This window comes from Mus caroli, unplaced genomic scaffold, assembly GCF_978045245.1.
Source record: "Mus caroli unplaced genomic scaffold, Mus_caroli_1 scaffold_3, whole genome shotgun sequence".
NCBI classification, from domain to species: Eukaryota; Metazoa; Chordata; class Mammalia; order Rodentia; family Muridae; genus Mus; species Mus caroli.
Genome location: NW_028227258.1, coordinates 73,107,377 through 73,132,647, shown reverse-complemented (window position 1 = coordinate 73,132,647; position 25,271 = coordinate 73,107,377). Strand labels below are relative to the sequence as shown.

Here is a 25,271-nt window from a genome sequence, read left to right as displayed (position 1 = left end):
GAGTTCAAGGCCAGCTTGGTCTACAAAGTGAGTTCCAGGAGAGCCAAGGCTACCCAGAGAAACCCTGTCTCGAAAAATCGAAACAAACAAACAACCAAAAAAAGCCCCACAGATTTCATTTACACAGGGGATTTTCAATAAGAAGACACATATGTAATAAATAAATAAAATTAAAAACATATATCAGAATGCTTCATGGGCTTTTTTTTTTTTCTTTTTGAGACAGGGACTCATGGAGCCCAGCCTAGCTGCCAACTCTCTGTGTAGTTGAAGCTGGCTTTTGGCACTCATTGTCCTTCTTTGAACATTTATTTATTGTGTGTGTGCGCGGTGCTTGTGCGGCAGTGTCCGCATGAGGATCAGAGGACAGCCTGCAGGAGAGTCTGCTGGAGTTGCTGCACCTTGTCTGGAAGTCAGAAGACACCTTGTAGGTTACAGATACAGCCCCTGCTCCTCCCTCACCTCTGCCTCTAGAGCATCAGGCACTGGGGACTAACAAGTGTCAGCTTGCTCTGGGTTGTCCATTTCCCTTTCCCCTTCTCTGTGGTGTCTGTATTCTGAGAAAGGTTGTCATGGAACTGCGACTGCACTGGTACTCAGGTTGTCACCAGGGATATTTATGACCCTTGTGTGTCACCACTTCTCACTTCTGTGCTTCTGGGTAAGGAAGTGCTTGGTGTGTGCTAGGCAAACTACCATCTGTGACATATCCTAGCCCAGTCCTGCCCTTCTCCCGAGGATTAAAGGCATGTGCCACTGCCACCCAGCCTTAGAGAGGTTCTTAAATCTGTGATTTGGTGTCTGACTGTCTTGCTTCTGCCTCTTCTTTTTTTTTTTTGAGACAGGGTTTCTCTGTGTAGCCCTGGCTGTCCTGGAACTCACTTTGTAGACCAATTTGGCCCTAACTCAGAAATCCGCCTGCCTCTGCCTCCCGTGCTGGGATTAAAGGCGTGTGCCACCACACCTGGCTTCTGCCTCTTAAACTGTGGGAATTACAGGTTTATGTCATTCACTGAACCCAGGGAAAGCACCATTGTGCCTAATTTTTATGTGCATGCTGAGGATTGAACTCAGAGTCTCATGTTTGTATGGTAAGCACTTTACCCATTAAGTAAACCCCAGCTTTCATAAGGGGGTTCTTTTAAGATTTATTTATTTTTATTTTATGTATATGAGTGTGCCTGGTGCCTGTAGAGGCCAGAAGAGTATGTCTGGTCCTGTGGAAGTGGAGTTAAAACAGTAATGGGCTACTGTGTCGGTGCTGGGAGCTGAACCTGGCTTCTGTGACAGAACAGCTAGTGTTCTAAGCCATCTCTCCAGCATCCCTTGTGTTTTGTCTTAAACATAGAAGATTATGTGAATCTTTTTTTTTGTTTGTTTGTTTTTGTTTTGTTTTTTCTAGACAGGGTTTCTCTGTGTAGCCCTGGCTTGTCCTGGAACTCACTCTGTATACCAGGCTGCCCTGGAACCTAGAAATCTGCCTGCCTCTGCCTCCCGAGTGCTGGGATTAAAGGCGTGCGCCACCACGCTCAGTTCAGATTATGTTAATCCTTTTTTTTTCTTTTTTTTTATTTTTATTAGGTATTTTCCTCAATTACATTTCCAATGCTATCCCAAAAGTCCCCCATACCCTCCCCCCCAGTTCCCTACCCACCCACTCCCACTTTTTGGCCCTGGCATTCACCTGTACTGGGGCGTATAAAGTTTGCGTGTCCAGTGGGCCTCTCTTTCCAGTGATGGCCGACTAGGCCATCTTTCGATACATATGCAGCTAGAGTCAAGAGCTCCGGGGTTCTGGTTATTCATAAGGTTGCACCTACAGGGTTGCAGATAGATTATGTTAATCTTAATCTTTGGTAACTCCATGTTTTTCAAATAGCAGCAAACTAGAGATACCAGAAAGGGATCTGCCTTGTTGATATGTCTGTGATAATCTCTTCTAATTTGTTAGAATCCTATAGCCAAGTTTCCCCACTTGTCAGATTATATGTGCTGCTTTTCTGTAGAGCAGGGATACTTTACCTCCCTCTCTCTTGTGTAAGTTCAGAGGATATGTTTAAGTTATTGTTCCTTGTTTCCTTTTTATAGCACAAATGGTATGATAATGAAACATTATTGTTGTTGTTATTGTTGTTATTTTGAGACAGGGTATCTCTGTGTAGCCCTGGCTGTCCTGGAGCTCACTCTGTATACCAGGCTGGCCTTGAACTTGCAGAGATACATCTGTCTCTGCCTCCTGAGTGCTGGGACTGAAGGCATGTGCCATTACACTCAGCTGCTAAATTATCTTTGTGTAGTATATTTCATTGGCTTTAAAGTACTTGGATAAGTTTTGTTTCGTATAATTTGTGTCAAATTCTTTTTTTTTTTTTTTTTTTTTTTTTTTGGTTTTTCGAGACAGGGTTTCTCTGTGTAGTCCTGGCTGTCCTGGCACTCACTCTGTAGACCAGGCTGGCCTCGAACTCAGAAATCCGCCTGCCTCTGCCTCCCAAGTGCTGGGATTAAAGGCGTGTGCCACCACTCCCGGCTTGTGTCAAATTCTTTTTTTTTTTTTTTTTTTAGGTTTTTCGAGACAGGGTTTCTCTGTATAGCCCTGGCTGTCCTGGCACTCACTTTGTAGACCAGGCTGGCCTCGAACTCAGAAATCCGCCTGCCTCTGCCTCCCGAGTGCTGGGATTAAAGGCGAGCGCCACCACGCCCGGCCTGTGTCAAATTCTTAATGCATGGTTAGCCATATTTTAGAAAAGAAAATATTGGAGACTCCATTACCATGGTATGTGAAATTGAGACCCAAGCCTAGGATTTCTGACTTTATCTGATCTGTATGGATTAGATAAACAGTTTTACTGCAGGGTCTAGAATTAGAATGTTTGGCTTCAGTATATGATTGATATCTAGTGTAGTATCATTTACCTAAAATCTAGCACTTTGGAAGATCAGAAGTTGCAGAAGTTGAAGGCCAGCCTGAGCTAAATATCAAGGATCCTGTGTCAGAAACAAAACAAAACAAAAAAAAACCCATTATAGCACCTTTGTTTATGTGTTCTTTAAAAAAATTTTTTTGGGGGGAGGCCTGGTATGGTGGTGCATGCCTTTAATCTCAGCACTTGGGAGGCAGAGGCAGGAAGATTTCTGAGTTTCAGGCCAGCCTGGCCTACAGAGTGAGTTCCAGGATAGCCAGGGCTACACAGAGAAACCCTGTCTCAGAAAAGCCAAAAAAAAACTTAAAAAAAAAATTTTTTTTTTTTTACTCTTAGTTCATTATATATATACATGTATGTGTGTGTGTGTGTGTGTGTGTGTGTGTGTGCATGTGATGTGGGTGCCCTTGGAGACCAAAGCTGTCACTTTAATCACAGGCAGTTGTGGGCCACCTGATAGGGGTTCTGAGAATCAAACCTCAGTTTGAGTGTATATTCTCTTAACCACTGAGCCAGCTCTCCAGCCTTTCATTTTTGTATTTGTTTTTGAGATAGGATCTCACCTCTGCTGGCCTATATCTCAACTTGAAGCACTTCTCTTGTCTCAGCCTTTAAGGTTATGGGAGATTATAGATATAAGCTTCCAGGAGTGGATCTCTTGTTTTTTTGTTTTGTTGTTGCTTTTTTTTTTTTTAAAGACTATGTCTCATGTAACTCAGACTGGCTTTGAACTCCTAGTTCTTCTGCCTCTATTCATCATGAACAATCATTATTGGTATTGTACATCTTTTTTTTTTTTCTTAAAGTTTTATTTATTTCATGTATGTTAGTACACTGTTGCTGTCTTCAGACACACCAAAAGAAGGCATCAGAACCCATTACAGATGGTTGTGAGCCACCATGTGGTGGCTGGGAATTGAACTCAGGAAGAGCAGTCAGTGCTCTTAACCGCTGAGCCATTTTCTCCAGCTCTGGTGTATACCATCTTATTCATTGTATTTCTTTACGTTTCTTCCATTTTCTTTTTTCTTTTCTCTTCTTTTCTTTTCTTTCTTTCTTTTTTCTTTTTTATTAAAGGTTATATATGTTAGAAGTGCTAGTATAGGAAATGATATCATATCCAGATATTCAACACATACCAAATCTAATTCTAGACTCTGCAGTGAAATTGTTAATCCATACAGATCAGATAATATGTCAGAAATTCTAGGTTTCTATACCAATTTAATAAATTAACTGTTACCATGGTGATCGAATCTCCAGTATTTTCTTCAGTAAAATACATCTATCTTGGGATCTTAAGCAAATTGAATGAATTAGGATTTATATATGTATGTACGTATGTATGGGTTGAATATGTATTGTTTAGGGAGTGGTGCCATGGTGCACCTATGGATGTCAGAGGACAACTTGGAGAAATTGGTTCTTTCCATTTGCCATGTGGGTTCCAGGGCTTGGCAGTTAGGCTTGATCTCAAGCCCCTCTTATTTTTTATATTTTATAAATATTTTCCTAAGTCTCATTTAATATATTATCCTGTAGAATTCATTCATTTGTTTGTTTGTTTGCTTGCTTGTTTTACATCCCAGTCTAGCGGCCCCCTATCTCAGTCTCACCCTCACAGAATCCCTCCCCATCCCCCATTCCCTTCTCCTCTGAGAGGGTAGGGACACCCTCCCCCCATGCCTCCCACCCTGATTCATCAAGTCTTTGCAGGTTTAGGCACATATTCTTTTTTAAACTATATGAGATAAGCTTTTTGCCTGCATGGTAATTTGTATATATGTGCCTGCTGCGACCACAGGCCATCAGATCCCCTGGAGCTGGAGTTACAGACACTTGTGAGCCACCCTGTGGATGCTCCGAATTGAAGAGAAATCAGTGCTCTTAACTGCTGAGCCATTTCTCTACTCTCTTCTTCCTTTCTTTCCATACAGTCTTACTGTGTAACCCTGGCTGGACTGAATCCTGCCATGTAGACCAGGTTGGCTGTGAAGTAATAGATCTGCCTGCCTCTTTCTGGGATTAAAGGTGCATGGTCAGCGTGCCCAGAAAAGCATAGGTTCTTTAAAAAAAAAATTATTTTATATGTATGAGTGTGTTATCTGTATGTATATCTGCATGCCAGAGGATGGCATCACACTTCAGGATTGATGGTTGTGACCCACCATGTGGTTGCTGGGAATTGAATTCAAAACCTCTGGAAGAGCAGTCAGTGCTCTTAACCACTGAGCCATCTCTCCAGCCCAAGCAAGGTTCTTTATGTAGCTCATATTCTCTCTGTACACTTGTGGCCTGGAATATGTGATCCTCCTGCCTTCTTGTCCCAAGGTGTTAGAGATTTGCCACTAGATCTGGCAGGGATACTTCTTCTCTGTTTCAGTTTTCTCATCTGAACAATGGGAAAATTAATAGTCTCTATCAAATAGGTTGCCAGGATATGTTTTATGAGTGTCAGTTTTTTCTCTTCTTCCTAGAGTTCTCTCTCTCTTTTAGAGCTTTATTGTAGAAAGGCAGGGGAAAGAGAAAAGGTAAAGAGAGAGAGAGAGAGAGAGAGAGAGAGAGAGAGAGAGAGAGACCAGCCATGGCCAAAGGGAGAGAAGAGGAAAGGGAGAGAGAGAAGAAAGGCTAGAGTAAGAGGGAGAGAGAAAGAGCGTTTGTTTGTTTGTTTGTTTGTTTGTTTTTGTTATTTTGAGACAGGGTTTTTCTGTGTAGCCTTGACTGTCTTGTAACTCTTTTTATAGACTAGGCTGGCCTCAAAATCAGAGATCTGCCTGCTTTTGTCTCTGTCTAGAGATCAGATTAAAGGTATGTGCCAGTACTTCCTGGCTTGTGTTAGCTATCTTGTTTTGTTTTATTCAAGACAAGGTCTCACTATTTAGCTCTTACTGGCTATTGTGCAAATCACTGTGTAGACCAAGCTGGCCTCTGCTTCCTAGTTCTGGGATTGAAGGTGCTCACTACCAGTGCCTAGCTGAGTGTTAGCTGTTATGCCTAGTTTCATAGTACCATTACCAACTTCATGATAAACCATCACTGCTGCATCATGCTGTTTGGTTTTCTGAGTCAGACAGCAGCCAGGTTGGTTTTCTTTCACTGCTGGTTTGGACCTAAGTTCCTAGAGGAGTATTTTAGGAGATCCTGGTGATGTTTTTGGCTTATTTGCAGAAGAGCAAGACAGTGAAGAAAGTGACAAAAAGAAAATAACTAAAAAGGGTACTAAGAGGAAGCGAGATGGAAAGGGTCCAGAGCAAGGGACTATGGCGTATGACCCGAAACTGGATGACATGCTGGACCGCACCTTGGAGGATGGCGCCAAGCAGCACAATCTGACGGCAGTCAATGTCCGAAACATCCTGCATGTGAGTCACCGTGGGCAGCTGCTCAGTCTGCACGGAAACTTCCAGAGGGAGCAGATACATAAGCCCTCCACTCCTGCTTTGTGATTGGCAATTTTGTCTTCTGTGTATGGCAAGGTGTTTTACATCCTGAGACAGCTGCCTCTCTGCACTCAGCACACACCTGTGTCGAGAAGATGAGCTACCTATACTTCCTTCCACTGAGTAGATCAATAATGGACCACGTCAGAAAAACAGCTATGGTAGTTGGTAGTGCTTTGTACATATGTAAGGAATGCCTTTGAGAGCGGGCAGAGTATTTGCTTAGCATGCACAAGTGTGGCCAGGGTTCTATCCTTAGCAAGATTTAAAAAAAAAAAATAATGCCTTTGATACCTAATTCTCTTCCTCCTCTTACCTGGTATGCATATTCCTGGTTCCAGTAGCAGGTAATGAGTGGGGCCATTTGCTGTTACATTGTTTGAAGGATTGCATTTGTCTTCTTTCTCTTTAGTTGCCTCACTTGACCCCAGGTTGAAGCTTTTTGAGAATCTAGCTACTATTTATCCTCCACAATTCTAGCTGCAGAGTTATGTACAGTTGACTATAGTCCTGACGGCAAAGGCTTTGGCCTAACGTGGGATTTCCTCTCTCTCCCCCCAGGAAGTAATCACAAATGAACATGTTGTGGCTATGATGAAGGCAGCCATCAGTGAGACAGAAGACATGCCGCTGTTTGTGAGTAGCTTCTTGTCAGGCTTTCCAAGTGTGGGAGGCCATGTAGGTGTTTGTAAACAACTTGACACATCTCAGACTTGAAAAATGACATCATAACTGTATGTCCCTTCTTAGGAGCCTAAGATGACCCGCTCTAAACTGAAGGAAGTAGTGGAGAAAGGAGTGGTACGTGTTCTGGAGTTTCTCTTTATCTTGGGAAGTAGAATCTCGTTCCAGGTTATTCACAGAGAAAGAAGTCATGAACGACTGTGGCCTGGGTTTGCCTCTTGATAGAATTCTGTGTAGGCTGGGACTCTTAGCTCAGTGTGAGCTTGCCTAATATACATGGAATTCTGAGTGTGAGAGCCCCGCCCAGTTTTTCCTGTGGTACCCTGGCATGGGTCAAGGGCGCCCGGGCTTCATCCTTGGGTAGTGCTCCCTTCTGCCAGCTGTGAAGCTTTGGTGGTGTGGTGGTGGGTTGCTTGAGGCAGGTCACATGTTACGACCCAGGCTGACCGGGATCTTACTGAGTAGCCCAGGCTCTTCTGAGCTTTTGACATTCTTCCTCTGAGCCCTGCAAGTGCTGGGATTATACATCCTGCAGATATTTTAGTATACTGTGCTTAGTGACAGTCAACACTTATAGCCCACTCTAGCTACTTACTAAGCAGATGGCTCTTTCTGATTATTAGTAAAAGGAAAACAGCTTCATGTTATTACGTGCATTCTTTTTATTAGGTAATTCCAACTTGGAATATTTCACCAATTAAGAAAGCCAGTGAAATTAAGGTAAACTTAGAAGCAGTCATTGTTACTCTTTTTCCAAAATACTTCATCAGTTTTGAAATCTAACTATTTCTTCTGTATTCACTATCTTGTAGACCTGTCTTCTTTTATTTACAGGCTTGGGTTTTTCCATTCTGTTACACCTAACATCATACCTTGTGGAATTGTACAAATACTGCCTGTGTTGTTTGATATGGCTGTACATTACACTTATAGAATTATTTTCTCCCTAATATCTTCACTTTATTTTCCAAATGTGTGTGATCTGTGCTTCCTCTCCCTACTTCCCTCCCTCCCTCCCTCCCTCCCTCCCTTCTTCTCTCCCTCCTCTTTCTTTTTTCCATCTGGCTGCTGCTGTTGCTGCTAGAAGCCAGAGCCTTATGCATAGGGAACATGCATTCTGCCCCGAGCTTTCTAGTCTCCCACCCTATTCCATTTCTTGTCTTCGTTACTTTATATTTATGTATTCACGTGTGTGTGAGTGTAGGGAGCACCTGCCATGGCCTGTGCAGGTTAGAGGACAGACGGTTGTGGGAATTACTTCTCTCCTTCTGCTATGCTGGTCCTGAGGGGTGAACTCAGGTTGCTGGGCTGTGCCTTTGGCTGCTGAGCAGTCTTTCTGTAACCCCACCCCCACTTTTGTGTGCGTGTTTCTATTAAAGCAGCCTCCCCAGTTTGTGGATATTCCCCTTGAAGAAGATGACTCCTCCGATGAAGAGTATTCGCCAGATGAGGAAGAGGAGGATGAGACAGCTGAAGAGGTCAGCGGGTGCTCATTGTTAGTAGAGAGTGAAGCTGGGCTTCATAGGAAGGGCTGACTTGGGGAATTAGCGTTGTCACCCATTCTAGAGAGATGATTGAGGCCTGCTTCTCCTAGAAATTGCTTTGCTGTGAGGTGTTATTGTGTTCTTCAAACTCCCTAAATTTAATTATGAAGTATAACATATAACACAAAGTACCTGGGAAGTGCAGGTGGGAGGGTCAGGCATTCAACTTTATCCTTAGCTAACAATATGTTTTAAGCCCTGTTTGAGAAACCAACAGACAAGTTGTACCCCAACCCTGAAGTCTTGATAGTAGCTACTGTTTCTTTATGGTTCCATCAGCTCTATACCTATCACCTGGTGTGACCTCATGTATCCCCTGATAGAGACCTTTATGTACTGCGGTGTGAGTTTTCCTGTTCATGAGCTTTATTGTTGTTGTCATTAATTATTTTATTTTTGAGAAAGGGTCTCATTATGTAGCTGTGGCTAGCCTAGAGTTCCCTAGGTATATCAAGCTATCCTCAAAGTCATAGAGATCCTCCTGCCTCTGCCTCCTGAGTGCTGGAATTAAAGGTGTGAGCCACCATGGTTGGCCTTTTATAAAAAAGGTTTTCTTCTTCTTTATGTTTGTTTTTTTGTTAATGCCTTACCCTTTAACAGTTTATAATGAGATGAGGTGAAAGATTTGATTCCTGCCATCTTTCCATCTCTAGGCTATTAAGTCATTGAAAATTCATTTTTTTCTGTGACATATACAGTTATTATATGCATGACATATTCTTTCTATGACACATATTATATACGTGTGTGTGTGTGTATATATGCATGTATATACCTGCATGTGGGGTTGTTTGTTTGTTTGTGTGCGTGTGCCACAGTTTGGTGGTAGAGATTAGAGGACATTCTGATAGGAGTAGATTCTTCCCTTCTCCCCTGTGGATGGTGGGAGTTGGAGTCAGGTTGCCAGGCTTGGTTGCATTCTTCTAGTCTTCTGCTGTGCCCTCCTACCAACCCAAACCCCAAATGACTGCTATTTTGTGCTTTATTCTGTTGTGACATTTTGTGCTCTGGGCGGAGGTTGGGGCACACACATGAGAGCGCCCTGGGTTTGTTTTAGAGCTTATTGGAAAGTGATGTTGAAAGCACTGCTTCGTCTCCACGGGGAGTGAAGAGATCCAGACTGCGGCTGTCTTCTGAAGTGGCCGAGACAGATGAGGAGAGTGGCATGTTGTCCGAGGTAACCAGCGTCAGACGAGAGACTTTACACACTAGATGAGCACTGGCTGCTTTTTATAAGTAGCTGATCTATCAGTGGAATTTTGGGTTGTCATTTTTTCAGAGTTCTTCAAGGGAATGAGCAGTTAAGAGACGACTGAGACCCAGTCCTGGCAGAGAGGTTTTCTGAGTTCTCACGTTTTACATGCTATCTTTAAAGCCAAGTAGGGTTCTGTTTGCTTCATTGGAAATAAGAGGATAGCTACTTCGATCTGTGTGTTGAAGTTGCCATTCATCTGTCTGCATCTAGAAAAGAGGAAAATGGCCCCGTTAAGTGCATGTGGAAGACCCGCCTTTCCCTCTCCCTCCTCTCTTCCTAACACAGTGTCCTTTTTTAATCAGGTTGAAAAAGCTGCCACCCCCGCCCTCAGGCACATCAGTGCTGAGGTCGTGCCCATGGGGCCTCCACCTCCTCCCAAACCAAAGCAGAGCAGAGACAGTGCTTTCATGGAGAAGCTAGATGCGGTGGATGAGGAGCTGGCCTCTAGTCCTGTCTGCATGGACTCTTTCCAGGTAAGCATCGCCAGGGAGTTGCCGAGAGAATAACTTACCGTTATTTACTTTCTGCTCAGATAAGGTGGTGGGGCTGACGGGGATGACAGTTTCTTCTTCAGTGGATGTCCCATTACTGTTTGTCTTTGATTCTCAGCCTTTGTGCTGCTGCTTTTTCAGGTAAAAACGCAGTACTTTTCTTATTGTTGTTGTTATTATTATTAATTATTATTTTGTTTTTTGAGAGATCACCTGCCTCTGTCTCCCAAGTGTTGGGATTAAAGACACCCAGTCTGGCTTTTTTTTTTCTTACTTTCTGTTTTTAAAGACAGGGTCATAGTAGGTAGTCCTTGAAGAAAGTCTTGGAACTTGATAGGTAGACCGGTTGGCCTTAAACATAGCTCCCTAGAATGCTGGGATAAATGGTACACACCTCCATGCCCAACTGAGATTGGCAGGTTTTAAGAAAGGAATAAACAGTGGGAGAGTATTTAAAATTAGCAAGATAAGCTGTGCATAGTGGTAGATGCCTTTCATCCTAGCACTAAAACCAAATTAAAAAAAAAGAAAGGTAATGTGAAGACAAACCTAGAATATTTGAAAATATTTACAAGCTGCATTTTTGATCAGAGGCTTCAAACTACAATCAGTTTAAAGAACATAAAATTCTGGAGCTAAGAGATGGCTCAGTAATTAAGAACACTGATGTCAAGATTGGTGTAGCGCACTCCTTTAGGTCTGAGTTCGAGGCCAGCCTGATCTATGGAGTGAGTTCCAGGACAGCCAGGGAACCCTGTCTCAGAGCAACAAACAGAAGAAAACAAAACAACCCCCCACCCAAATAAACAGAATCACTGGCTGCTCTTCCAAAGGACTCAGCCACATTTAGCTCACAACTGCCTACAACTCCCAATTCGGGGATCACTCGCCCTCTTTTGTTCTTTGTAGATTAACGCATACAAATGGTGTATTTCGTTCAGGCGAAAATAAGTATATTTATAACATAAAAGTAAATCAATTGAAGGCTAACAGAAAGGTTCACCAAGTGACAGTTATTTGGTAACAAAGCCTGACAATCTGATTTAGTTCCCTAGAGTCTTCCTGCTCCTCACACATCTGTGTGACAGACACACATAGGCCCCTCCACCCAACCCCCAGAGTAATAGATTTGAAAAATCCTTGCTGGGCATGGTGGCACGTGCCTTTAATCCTAGTACTGGAAAGGCAAAAGCAGGTAGATCTTTGTGTGTTTGAGGCCGGTCTAGCCTGTATAGTGAATTCCAGGCTAGCCAAGACTATGTGGTAAAACCCTGGGTCACAAAAACTAAAAACCAAACAATTCCTAAAATCCTTAACACTGTAGTAGCAATAGCAATGCCCGACATCTGCTTAGGGAGGTAGGTGCTAGGTAACAAGGGGAGCCCAGCCTGGGCTCAGGAGACTCTGACTCCAAACCAAGTGAAGGATGCTGATGGTGGTGAGCACTGCCCATGGAGTCTGTCCTCTTAAGGGGGATGTATAATAACGAAAAAGTAATGGCCTCTTCTTGAGGCAGGATAGAGGCAGGTGGATCTCTTTGGGTGCTCTAGATAGTGAGTTCTAGACCAAAGATATAGTGAGATCATGTTAGAACCATTTCAGAAGTGCGGGGATGATTCGTCATGCACAAATCAATACATTTAATGTATGTTCTAAATGCACTTAAAGATAGAAAGCACATGCTCATATCAGTAGACGTGAAAAAGATCTTTGAAAAAAGCTTAACTCGTAATGAGAACAGCAATGAAGGGAGCACGTGTCAGCATCATAGCCTGCATGAGCAGACCTTTCCCCCGCATCATGGTGAATGGAGAAGACTCAGTGTATTCCAGTAGGGTAAGGAACAACACAAGGTGTCCACTCTTTCACCCTTGTTCAATACAGTGCGTGAAGTTTTAGCTAGAGTAGTAATGGAGGATAAAGAAATTAAAGAGATACAAAAGAAAAATTTACATTTGATACACTGTACTTAAGAGACATCAAAGACGTCATCTAAATACCCTTAAACCTAACAAGCATATTCTGTCTGTCTGTCTGTCTGTCTGTCTGTCTGTCTCTCTCTATTCATTGCTGATTGGTTGATTGATTGATTGATTGATTGAGATGGCACCATTCTCTGGCCAGGAACTCACCAAGACCTTGCCACCATACTCACCTTTCTTTTCTTTGTTCTTAGAGGCCATTGGTTCTCCTGGAACTGGAGTCCCAGGCAGTTGTGAGGCGCTGTGGCTGTGAACCAAGCTAGGGCGTTTTCACCCACAGAACTGTCTCTCTGACCATCCCTCCCTTTCTTTTTGTAGTGGAGCTGGAACTCTGGTCCTCAGGCTTGTGAAGCAAGTGCCTTTGTGAGCCATCTCCCCAGACTAGCATATATAACTGGCATATAGAGAGCAGATCCGTCTGTTTGTACCAGTGATTAGCATGCTGAGTAAGAGATCAGAAGGAATTCTAATCATAATTGCCTGGGTGATATGGGCTTGGATAAACCTCACTGAGGAAGTGCCTGTGCAGTGAGAACTTTAAGGCATGGAGAAACAAATTAAGGAAAGCACAAGATGACTCCCTTAGACTGGAAGGATTAATGTCGGGAGAGGAACATCTTACCAGTGCAGTGTGCACATTACACACAATCCAATTCAAAGTCCAATGCCAGTCTTCAAAAAGATAGAAAAATGTGAAAATTTGTATGAAGGTTGGAGAGACCGCTCAGTAGTTAAGAGAGCTTTTTGCACGGCCATGAGAACCTGAAATCGGAGCCTAGCAAGCACCCTCGTCCCTCTGACCAGTCTGGCTTGGTTTAGTGTGTCTGTAACCCCAGCACTGCAAGAATGGGAACAGAAAGAGCATTGGGATTTGCAGGCTGTCACCCTAAATAGGAAAAAATAAAGTGTCTTAGAATTTCAGCAGGGCAATAACCTATTCAAGACTCGCCTGGGCTAAAAGTCAAGATGCCCCCACCCCCACCCCCACCCCCACCACAAAACAAATGGAAACAAAGCAGAAATCAAAAGTTTCACACAAATGTTTATAGCAACAGAAGTCTTTTTTTTTTTTTTTTTTTTTTCCTTTTTCTTTAATGACAGGGTTTCTCTGTGTAGCCTTGGCTGTGTTGGTGCTCATTCTGTAGGTGAGGCTGGCCTCAAACCCACAGAGTTCTGCCTGCCTTTTGCACTACCACTACCAGTCAAGCAATAGAATTCTTAGATTTTTGGTTGTGAGCCTAGCCTTTAAGAGCTGAGCTATCCCTCCAGCCAATAGTAGTCCTATCAGAGATGTCCTCTCTGTCTAGGATCTGGTAAATGAGTAGACAAAATATGGTATGGTAAGGTGCAGCACTCCTGGGCCCTGGACAGGTGGGATGACCTTTGAACTCAATGTAAAGTGCAAGCACTCTGCAGCAGGCTAAGTGTACATTGTATACTTCCCGTACATAAATCCTCCAGTAAGTAGGTGACAAAGAGACAGGAGCTAGGTTAGAGGTTAGTCAGAGTTGGAAGGAGCTAGAAAGGAGTGACTACTGTGAGTATGGGATTTCTTTTGAGAATATTGAAGGTGCTTCAGAATTGATTATATCATTTTGTGAGTATATTAAAGTCCACTCAATTATAACCTTTAAAAGTATGGATTTTATGTTACATAAATTATATCCCTCAAAGCACGTAGAAATGTTGTTGAAAATGTATATTTTATAACTGATGACTGGGTTGGAGAGATGGCTCAGGAGTCCAAAGAGCACTGTCTGCTCTTGTAGAGGACCGGTTTGGTTTCCAGCACCACTATTGCTTACAACCATATGTAACTTCATTTCTAGGAGGTCTAACTTCCTCTTTTTTGTGTATTGAACACGTGTGGTGCACATGCAGGCAACACACATACACACACATGCGAAATAAAAAATAAATTTGAAAAAAAATAGCATACTTACAGGAGGAGAGGTGCCATGATTAAGAAGGGGGTTTTCCCGGGGCAAGGCTTACTTACCCATTGCACTTGGGATGTGCTGACCCTGTGATTTCTCCAAACTCGGCAAACTCCAATGCATAATTTGTGGTAGTGAAAGACTGCTTTTATGATTTTATGATTTTTATTAAATATTTAATAAAAAGAAAAAAAATTCAGAGAACTGAAACCTACAGGAAATAAAAAGGAGATTCACAAGAAAGTGAACCCACATTGTCATGCCTTTTTTGTTTATGGAAACAAAACACTCTCACTATACAGACCTGGCTGGCCTGGAAGTCACAGAGATCTGTCTCCCAAGCGCTGGGATCAAAGGCGTACACCACCATTCCTAGCTAGGAAGACAGTAAACCTACACTGTTTTGAGGAGAGATATACTAATAGGATGCATTGCAGAGGGTGCAGTGTGGAGAATTTAGAAGCATTATTTTCACATCCTGAATGCCTTTTCCTTCTACACGCCCAGCCCATGGAGGATAGTCTCATTGCGTTCCGAACACGTTCTAAGATGCCACTGAAAGATGTTCCTCTGGGCCAGCTAGAGGCTGAGCTTCAGGCGCCAGACATCACTCCGGACATGTATGACCCAAACACAGCTGATGATGAGGACTGGAAGCAATGGCTCGGGGGCCTCATAAATGATGATGTGGAGAACGAGGGTGAGTGATTTTGTTTGCAGTTATCTACTGTGTTCTACTGTGTGTGTGTGTGTCTGTGTGTGTGTCTGTGTGTGTGTGTGTGTCTGTGTGTAGGTTTAGTGGCTCAGATTTGTTTCAGATATTTGGGAAGTTGAAAGAGGAAGATGCTGTAAGTCTTGAGGCTAGGCTGGGGAACATAATGATACTTGTCTCAAACAAAAGGTATTGTGGAGGCAGGGGCTGTATATAGCTCAGGGGTAGAACATGTGCTTAGCACTGTGGAGCCAGCTGAGTTCCATCCCTAGCCTCCAAAATCAAATGAGCAAAGAAATAAAAACAAAAAAGGAATCCTGCAGAAAAAGGATAGGCTTTTTAAAATTTTTCTTTTGTTTACATACCAGAATCAATATAGAGGATTTCAATGATTTCAGTATGTAGATTCAGCAGGATAAGAAGTCTGCCACCGCTGGATGTGGTGGCCCACGCCTTTAATCCCAGCACTCAGGAGGCAGAGGCAGATGGATTCTGAGTTTGAGACTAGCCTGGTCTACAGAGTGAGTTCTAGGATAGCCAGGGCTACACAGAGAAAGCCTTTCTCAAATATCGCCCCCCCCCCCCCCAGAAAAAAAGAAAAGAAGTCTGCCACCAAGCTGATGATCTGATTGTAATCCCTAGGATCCACATGGTGGAGGGAGAGAACTCTGAATCACACACACATACACAGACACGCACACAGACACTCGTGTACAATTTCTCATACAGTAGAAAGAGGTGCTAATTTCTCTGTGAGCAGGTGATTCGCCATAGAGCTTTCCACTTAGAAATGACATCAGAACCTATAGATTTCGAGTTCTCCTGCTTTACATCCAGTCAGGAGCTTGCTTCTGGTGGCTGCCAGAAGAAAGTACATCCTCTGGAGCTCGAGTGCTTTATGGCCTCTTTTTGGGTACTGGGAATCAAACCTGCTTTCTCTGAAAGAGCCACAACTGGGGCTGGCTCAGTGGATAAGGTCCTGAGTTCAAATCCCAGCAACCACATGGTGGCTCCCAACCATCCGTTATGAGATCTGACTCCCTCTTCTGGTGTGTCTGAATACAGCTGCAGTGTACTTATGCATAATAATAAATAAACCAGAAAAGAAAAGAAAGAGTAACAAATAAGCACTGGGCTGGAAGTTCAGCCTGGGGTCTTGGAATTCTGTTGCTGGTGTAGTGGCACATACTATTCATCCCAAGGCTTGAGATGAGAGGCAAGTCCAACAACTCACTGTGAGTTAAAGACCATCCTGTCTACAGAGTGAGTTCTAGGCTAGCCCAAAGAGTATTAGAGAACTTGCTATGTAGACCTGGGTGCCTTTGAATTCACAGCGACATCCTGTCTCTAAAAACAAACAAACAGACAAAGAAACAAATCACAGATGAGCTTGCAGAAATTAGTTTCTCCCACCATTCAGGCCCTAAGGATTGAGCTCAGGCTGTCTCCCTTGGCAGCAAGCACCCTTACCTGCAGAGCTATGTAGCTGGCCTCTGTTACACTTCCTAGTTATATGTGTGTCTGTGTCCCAGAATCAGATCCCCTGCTGCTGGAGCTGAGGTGACTGAGCTTTCTGATGTGGGTGCTGGGAAGTAGACGCCAGTCTTCCGCAAGAGCAGCAACACTCTAGCTGAGCCACCTCTCCAGCCCCAATGCAGTCCTAGCTGTCACGAACTTGCTGTATGGACTAGGCTGACCTCAAACTTCCATACAACTGCCTGCCTTTGTCTTCCAGGCTCTGGGTTAAAGGTGTGCACCACCAAAGGAGGCTTTTTTTAAGAAAGATTTATTCATTAATATCATATGTAAGTACACTGTAGCTGACTTCAGACACACCAGAAGAGGGCATCAGGTCTCATTTCGGGTGGTTGTGAGCCACCATGTGGTTGCTGGGATTTGAACTTAGGACCTTTGGAAGAGCAGTCAATGTTCTTACCTGCTGAGCCATCTCGCCAGCCCAGGCTTTTTGCTTTTTAATCATTTTTTTAATTTTGGAATTTAATTTGAATCAGGGTCTCAGATATTAGAGGCTTAAAACGACCACATCTGGTTTTAAGCAGTGTTGAGAATTGAACTCTGGGTTTCATCCATGGCATATAAGCATCATCCAGTGAGCTCTCTTGGACCCCTTGTTCTGTAGACTAAGCTGGCTTTTAACTCACAGAGAGCTGCTGCCTGAGTCTGCCTCCCAAGTTCTGGGATTAATGGTGTGTGCCACCATGTCTAGCTATTAATTTCTTTCCAGGTAGTCTCTGTGTATTTAATTTAAGCAATAGTTATCTCAAATAAGAATGTTTTTCTACCAGGCCAGCACACATGTTCAGTTCTAGCATTCTGGAGGTTGAGACAGGTGAATCTCTGAATTTGAGGTCAGCCTGGTCTATAGAGCAACTTTCAGGACAGCCAGGACTCCATAGAGAAGCCTTGTCTAAAACAAACAAAAGAATGTTTTTCCACAGAAGAATTTTATTATATGTATTTTTATGTATGTTTGGGTTGCTTCTTTTACTTATTCATACAATTGAGATTTTTTTTTTTTTTTTTTTGGTTTTTTTGATACAGGGTTTCTCTGTGTAGCTCTGGCTGTCTTGGAATTCACTTTGTAGACCAGGCTGTCCTGGAACTCAGAAATCCGCCTGCCTCTGCCTCCCAAGTGCTGGGATTAAAGGCATTCACCACCAAGCCTGACTAGATTTTTTTTTTTTAAATAGCATATAATCCATACATTCTCTTTCCTTTTGTCTTTTTGAGACAAGGTTTCACTATGTAGTCCTGGTGGCCTGGAACCCCTTATGCTAACAGGCTGGCCTCTGTCTCTGCTTCCCATGTGCTGGAGTTAAAGGCATGGCCTGCCATTTCTGGCTGTTTTCTCCTCTTCTTCCTCCTCTTCTTCCCCCTCCTCCTCCTCTTCCTCCTCCTCTTCCTCCTCTTCTTCGTTCTCCTCCTCCTCCTCTTCTTCCTCCTTCTCCCCCTCTTTTTCCTCTTCCTCCTTTTCCTCTTTTCCTCTTCCTCCTGTTTCTTCTTCTTCTTCTTCTTCTTCTTCTTCTTCTTCTTCTTCTTCTTCTTCTTCTTCTTCTTCTTCTTCTTCTTCTTTTTCTTCTTCCACTTCTTCTTCTTCGTCCTCTTCTTCTTCATCATCTTCTTCTTCTTTTTTTGGATTAGACCATAGTAAGTGATATATTGTCCCTTCTAGCGAGTGTCTCGGCCCCCTCTTAGGTACTCAGGAGAAGTATTTAACAGAGGCTGACACTTTTCTGTCCTGGTGATGGTTCTGTGTGTGACTCTCGTCTTCTGTCATGCCTGTACTGAATATTGTCAGGTTGGTTATATGTTTGGCTGCATGCCTTTTTTGTCATGTAAGACATAACTCTCCATAACTAACATCTTGTGTATATATGTGGAGTTGGAGTCAGACCCAGGGTTTTGAATTTGCTAGGGAAAAGATGTCCATACTCAGCCCCAGATGTCACAATTTTAGGGTGTGAGTGGGCACAGCAAGACATCCTGAACACAGCCACTCCTGTCAAAGGAAAGAACAGTTTTAATTGGGAAAAGAAAGAGGAAACACCCTTGCTGGGATACCTTTAAGGACTGCAGAGGGCAGTGCCCAGCTCCAGTAGTTTATTGGATTTTATAGGAGCGTATGGGAGGGTGGGAAGCACAACTCAGCCTCTAGAAGAGCCTGGGGCTCTGTCAGACTGGAGGTGCTGGCAGCCCTGGCAGAGGGCTCAGTGCTGACTAAGGGCTTCTGAGAAACGCTTCAGGTTTCTGTTTCCTAGCAACACTGAGCTCAGGTTTGTTCCAGACTATTGCCATCAGTGCTGCCATTTTGGGAGCTGCTTTGAGGACCTAACACAGAGTCCTGCCCTAATGTCTGGGAAGTGCCTCGTTCCTCCTCTCACTATGTCATTGTACAGATAACCTTTCCATAAAATGTTGGTTTGGGGCCAGAAGAGAGCTCGTTGAGTAAAGTGACTTGTTGTTATCCTGACGCCCTGAGTACCATCTTCAGAGCATGCTTGTGCTGGTTGTCCACTGTGTGCTTCACACGTGTGTGCTATGCCATGCTGGCACCCCCACACAGGCATGTACACCCACAATAAATATAATGTGAAAAGAAGAAATCGAAACGTTATTTTTGTGAGACACTGCACAAATGTGACTCCCAGTGTGAGTCATCCGGGTAGACTCCCCTTCCTGCCTTGCTGCTTGCTGAGAGTGAGTGCTGTGTGGAGGAGAGAAGGGAGCCAGGCTCAGAGGAGAAGGGAGGTGCAACAAGTCAGGGGTGGCAAGGGAGCCATCCTGACACGTGTCTGTCATCCTAGCACTTGGGAGGTTAAGTAGGAGAATCATGACCTTGACCCTCGCCCCAGAGGCACACTTCCTCCAAGGAGGGCTACATAGCCACTAGGCCAGCTTATGTAACTTAGTGTGATCTTATCTCAAAGAAAAGAAAGAAAGACACAGGTCAGCAGGATGGCCCAGTGTGTAAAGGTGACTGCTGCCAAGCCCAGCGACCAGAGTTCCATCCCCAGGATCCATGTGCTGGTAGAAGAGAAACATCTCCTATAAAGTTGTTCTCTGAGCCCCACATGCAAGCTGTCTTAAATTTTGTTAAATTGCTGTGAAGAGGCTCCATGAAGCACTTAATTGAGCTCTTGTTTACAGTGTAGATTGTCAGTGACCATCCTGTCAGAGTGTGGTAGTAGGCAGACAGGCATGGCACTGGAGCAGTAAGTAGCTAAGAGTTTATGTCTTATCTGAAAGTGGGAGGAAGGGAGGGAGGGAGGGAGGGGGGAGAGGGAGGGAATGGGCCTGCGGTGAGGTTTTGAAACTTTAAAGTCCATCCCTCCAGTGACACACTTCCTCCAAGGAAGCCACAGTTCCTAATCTTTCTCCAAAATAGTTGCACCAACTGGGAACCAAACATTCAAATATATGAGGCTCTGAGGGGCTTTCTCATCCAGACTCCCATACACACCAAGACTTCTGGACATACATATACATAAGGAAGGGCAATGACATAAAAACTGCATTTATATATAGGTTTTGTTGAAAGATTCTATCATTTGTTTTTCTATAGGTACATGTACAGAGTTGGGGTCTGGGCATGGTGGTACAATTGTGCATGACCATAATCCCTGAATTTCAGAAGAAAAAGAAGGGCCGTCTGGTCTACATAGTAAGCCTACGTTCATCTAGGGCTACCCAGTGAGATCCTGTCTCAGAAAGCCAAAGTGAGAAATACATACATACATACATACATACATACACACACACACACACACACACACACACACACACACACACACACATCAAGTACCTGAAATTCCTCTATATGTAAACAAAGCATTCCCAGCACCTCAGCCCCAGCCAATAAACCTCCCACTCTGAAAACCCCTGCTCTCTCCCAAAGGTTTATATGGCCCTTTTTACCCCCAGAAAGAGCTGCAACACTGAAACTTGGAGAAGGCTTTTTCTCTCAGGCTCTCAAGCCAACTGCAGATCTTGTGAACCACCCAGCCCCCACCCAGACCTGATAAACTTCATTCCTTTCATTCCAGCCCAGTGTGACCTTCTGTGAGAAAACCAGGTCAGAGTTGGGAATAACCATCTAAAACATTTCCCCCTAGATGAGGCAGATGATGATGATGATCCAGAGTATAACTTCCTGGAAGATCTTGATGAACCAGACACCGAGGATTTCCGTACTGACCGAGCAGTGAGAATCACTAGTATGTTTGTCTCTTATTGCCTTTTCCATTTGTCTTTGTTTAGTATTTAGATGATTTAGACGTTTGTGACTAATTGAAATTAAGACAATTAAGTCTCCTTTGTTCATTTCTGTAGTTGTTTAAATTAGCTGTATATGCAGAAAGCTGCTATTTGCTTGTACACTGTATGGCCCTATGTTTGTCATTTTCTACTTGGCAAGGGTCGTATTATACTTTGAATGCCAAAATGAATTTGGACATGGCCTTGTCTTGCAGGCAGTGAGCCTAGAAAGAGAAGAGCTTAGAAAGCAGTAGGTACTAGGTGGGTCACTTAGAGATTCCCAGTCTGTTGAAAGAGGTTGTCCTGTGCAAGGCTTAGGGAAGTACTTAAGATGAGATGTTTTAGCTAGTGAAGCAGGGTTAAGACTTTTGTAGTGAACAGCAATAGGACAGAGAAGACCCACTGCAAGCAGAAGAGATTGCCACATGGAGAGTCAGGCAGGGGTCAGCTTGCTTTATCAGATAGCTCTCTATGTGTATGTCTGTTCGTCTTGTTTGCTTTTGAGACAGAATGTCATTTATGTAGCCAGCCAGAGTTTGTTACTGACTAATGCAGCAGCCCAGTATGGTTGTGAATTATGAACAACTGTTTTACATCAGCCTCCCGAGACCTGGGATTATACTTCCATTTTTATTATAAAATCAGTGAACATTTTCTTTGTCTTCCTGCTAGACTTTAAACTTGATGGAAATAGACTCCTTCCCATCTTGTTCTTTCACGTGTCTCAGGCATCTTGAGCAGGACTTGAGAAATGGCTGATGTTTCATAACTGTTTTTGAGTTGCTGCATGGTGGATGGATAGAGCCTTGGTCAGATGCTTTGTAGAAACAGCATTTGTTGTCTCCTTAGAGTTCTTTCTTACTACAGAATGGACCTAAGTTCTGCTAACAAACTCCTTTCCTTCTTTACAGAAAAAGAAGTGAATGGGCTGATGGAAGAGCTGTTTGAGACTGTGAGTAGTGATTTTGGAGTCATTCGGTTAGTGGAATTCAGTAGTTAATCTCTGTCCTTTGCTCTTCGAAATTGTCTTTTCAGCAGAATGATCTGCCCGGGTCAGGGCCACCTAGGAGTAGATTAGCCAGAAAATTCTGAGTCATAGACTCTTGATTACCTACATGCTTTTCCCACGGGCTACCTTTGCAGGCTATCATTAGGATCCTGATCACAGACTTTTATATATATATATATATAATTTTCTCTTGATTTTAGGTAAATTTTCACTTGAAGCAGTAATTTGTTTAGCCCAGGAAAGTTTACCCTCCTAAGAGAGATTCGGCTGGGGGGTTGTAAAGGGAAGGGGCAGGTGAATCTGTCTCTTTGAAGATTTTTTGGTTGTGTTCAGAAACTGGAGAGACGGCTCAGAATTTGAGAGCATCTGCTGCTTTTCCAGAGGACCTAGGGTCAGATGTTGGCTCATAGGTGCCTCAGCAGAGAGAAGCTCACCGAGATGCTAAGCCTTCATTTCTCAAAGGAGCAGAGTGGTTTAGTCTTCTTGGAAAAGACTGACAGCCAGGTAGCTCACTCCAGTTACTTTAGTCCAACATCATTCAAGGTTAATTGGGGCTGAAAAAGGTTCCAAATACCACGGTTATCTTGCCCTTGCCCTTGCCCTGGCCCTTGCCCATGAGAACAGACGACGCACCCAGATCTTTGTCCCTTTGACCATGGCTAGCCAGAATTGGAAGTAAGAACTCCAGGTTTGTCAGGAGTGGCTTAAGAGCAAGGGCAGTGCAGTCCCATGTTCTTATGCAGCACCATGTGCAGGTTCTTTAGACAGAAACTTTTCTTGAAGGTTCAAAGAGTCTCAGAACAGTTTCTCAGCTTCTTCCTATTGACCTGCACATAGTAAAGGCTTTGCTAAACATTTCTCTCAAAGCCAGGCACAAAGGCTTACTACTATCCATATCACGACATCTTCCCCTTTTCTGTTTTAAGTGTTAGGGATAACAGTTCTGTTGGAGATTATGGAGTTGTACAGTAAAAATGCTCTTTTGTCTTTCTAGTTGTCTGACAGTTTTATCCAAATAAATCAGCATACATTTCAAAGCCAGTAGAGTCATCACAGGAATTGTAAAAATCACAAAAGCAAGAAACATATCAAAGTGATTCATGGGATTAAGTGAAGCTACACCACCTTTAAGATGTTCCGTAACATCTCTCCCTGTTATTCCAGGCAGCTTCTTTGAAAATGTTTCTATAATTTCTTGCTGCAAATCATAAATCATTTGATAAGAGAGTTAGGATGACCCAACAAATGCATTTTAACTTTTTCCCAATCATATTTGCCATCCTTGAATCTTAAAGATGTAGCACAATAAGAAGTGACGACATTCCAGTCACATTTCATTTGTTCTCGCAGTAATTCTGATTGATCTCCGATGAGTATTACAGCTTCTGTCAATTTGTCTATTGCACCAAACATTTTTCTGTCTGTCTTTGTTGAGTCCAAACTTTGTGAGAATGTGTATTCCAGTCTTTAGCAAATTCAGCAGTTTGAACTTCTTTATGAAGAGCAACTCTAGATGTGGTAGCAGTATCAATTAATGTGATGGTTCCCAGGACCTCAGCAGTTACCAGTCCCACCATCTGTTGAGATCTTTCCAATATTCTTTCAGCAAGGGTCTGTAGTAGCATTATCACGGGTGAGTCTTGATATGGTCCTGACAACCTCACTGGTATCCACTTTGAGTAGTGACATCTAAAGACATACTAGCATTGATACAGGCATAAGAGCACAGCATGCACAGGTAATGTTAGGATTATTAGTGTGCCATTGCATGGGTCCTTACATTAACAGATAAGGCAAAGGCATACAAGCCATAGAGGTGTGACTTTGATCTAAATTAAAGGACAAATGAAATCTGTCATCATTAAAAGTTTAACTCTCTGTTCCTTGCTTCAAGTGCTGAAAGGCACTTGCCAATTACTGCAAATTAGCCTGGATAGAATTACCAGATTGTAATAGAGGGCCTGACATTCCATCTCCATGCCACTCAATAGAGTATCTAGAATCAGAGGCAACTCCACAGTTGTACTTGAATTGGACAATTGCCATTTCAATTCTGAGTAAGAGTATAGTACTTAAGGGGACCCATAAGGGCTCCAAGCAATGACTTCTTCTCGGATGCTATTAACTGGCACCTGAGGATTCCTTCCTACCTATATGTTGCTGTCAGTGTATCCAATCAGAGTCTTTATTAGTAATCTGTATTTTGCAAGATGGTACATTTACGGAAATAGTGGTATTTATCCTCAAATCCATGCACAAAGAATAGGAACTTTTCTATAAGAATTCTGTGAAGTACTATGAGCAATTCTAGATAACCAAATTTGAGAAGTTAAATTTAAACAATGAATTCCATTACCCATACAAGTAAAATTCCTTTACTTTCCACAGTATAATTTATGATTTCTTTGCCCTCCTCTGCAGGTTGAGCAGGTCCATGATGGTCTTAAAGACCAGGTATCCAAGAAGATTCATTGTATACCACAGAAATACCCATGTCTCCCCAATTTACTAATATGTCAGTTGGTGGAGTACAAATATAAGCCCCAATAAATATGATTTGTGACTATTATGTGTACGATTGCCACGGACAGCCCGGCGAGAAGCAGGTTGTAGTGTCCCGAGGTTTCCCAGATGGTCAACTATCGTTTGCCCACCGTCAGCCAGTTTCTTCAGCTGTCCCATGGAGAGTGATCAGCTGTCTGCTTCAAAATCTTTGGTTTTTTTTTTTTTTTTTCTTAAAGCCATGCTATCCACATCAGCAGCCAAGCCTTCTTCTCTTGCTCACGTCAGATTTTAATTAGTTTTGCTGGAGCCCACAGGGTTTTTCCTCCTGGAGAAATAAAGGCATATCCTCTACCCCATCAGAATGCCTTCCCGGCTTTCCATTCTCATGTTTTGTTTTTTTGTTTTGTTTTTTTTTTAAAGGTTTATTTATTTATTATATGTAAGTACACTGTAGCTGTCTTCAGACACTCCAGAATAGGGCGCCAGATCTCGTTACGGATGGTTGTGAGCCACCATGTGGTTGCTGGGATTTGAACTCTGGACCTTTGGAAGAGCAGTGGGGTGCTCTTACCCACTGAGCCATCTCACCAGCCCCCTTTGTTTTGTTTTTAATTTTATTTTATTCTCTTCCTGATCTACCTTCTCACTGTTCCCCATCCCATACCTCCTCCCCATTCCCCTGACTCCACAAGGATGTTCCCCTCCACCCCACCAGACCTCTGAACTCCCTGGGGTTTCCAGTCTCTTGACTTATGTCAAGAGTTAGGTTAGGTGCATCTTCTCTGACTGAACCTAGACCCAGCAGCCCTCTGCTATATATGTGTTGGCCTCATACCAGCTGGTGTATACTGCCTGGTTGGTGGAACAGTGTCTAAGAGCTCTTGGGGGGTCCAGGTTAATTGAGACTGCTGGTCCTCCTACAAGGTCACCCTCCTCCTCAGCATATTTATTTATTTATTATATGTTAAGTACACTGTAGCTGTCCTCAGAAGAGGGCATCAAATTTCGTTATGGAT

General features: G+C 43.2%; 1 protein-coding gene across 13 annotated transcripts in view; it reads left to right on the top strand.

The window, feature by feature from the left end:
- Gon4l (gon-4 like) overlaps window positions 1-25,271 on the top strand; it is a 148,973-nt gene that overhangs the window by 85,012 nt on the left and 38,690 nt on the right. For 8 of the 13 annotated variants that reach the window (XM_085835737.1, XM_085835739.1, XM_085835738.1 and 5 more), the window contains 10 exons: window positions 6,090-6,283; window positions 6,923-6,997; window positions 7,112-7,162; window positions 7,715-7,765; window positions 8,425-8,523; window positions 9,647-9,766; window positions 10,147-10,317; window positions 14,762-14,954; window positions 20,600-20,701; window positions 21,653-21,693. The exons of 1 other annotated variant lie outside the window; for it this stretch is intronic. In XM_085835737.1, coding sequence (XP_085691863.1) covers window positions 6,090-6,283; window positions 6,923-6,997; window positions 7,112-7,162; window positions 7,715-7,765; window positions 8,425-8,523; window positions 9,647-9,766; window positions 10,147-10,317; window positions 14,762-14,954; window positions 20,600-20,701; window positions 21,653-21,693 — 1,097 coding nt within the window. The remainder of the gene's footprint in view (window positions 1-6,089; window positions 6,284-6,922; window positions 6,998-7,111; window positions 7,163-7,714; window positions 7,766-8,424; window positions 8,524-9,646; window positions 9,767-10,146; window positions 10,318-14,761; window positions 14,955-20,599; window positions 20,702-21,652; window positions 21,694-25,271) is intronic. 4 more of the 13 variants (XM_085835746.1, XM_085835744.1, XM_085835748.1 and 1 more) reach the window with 2 other exon arrangements.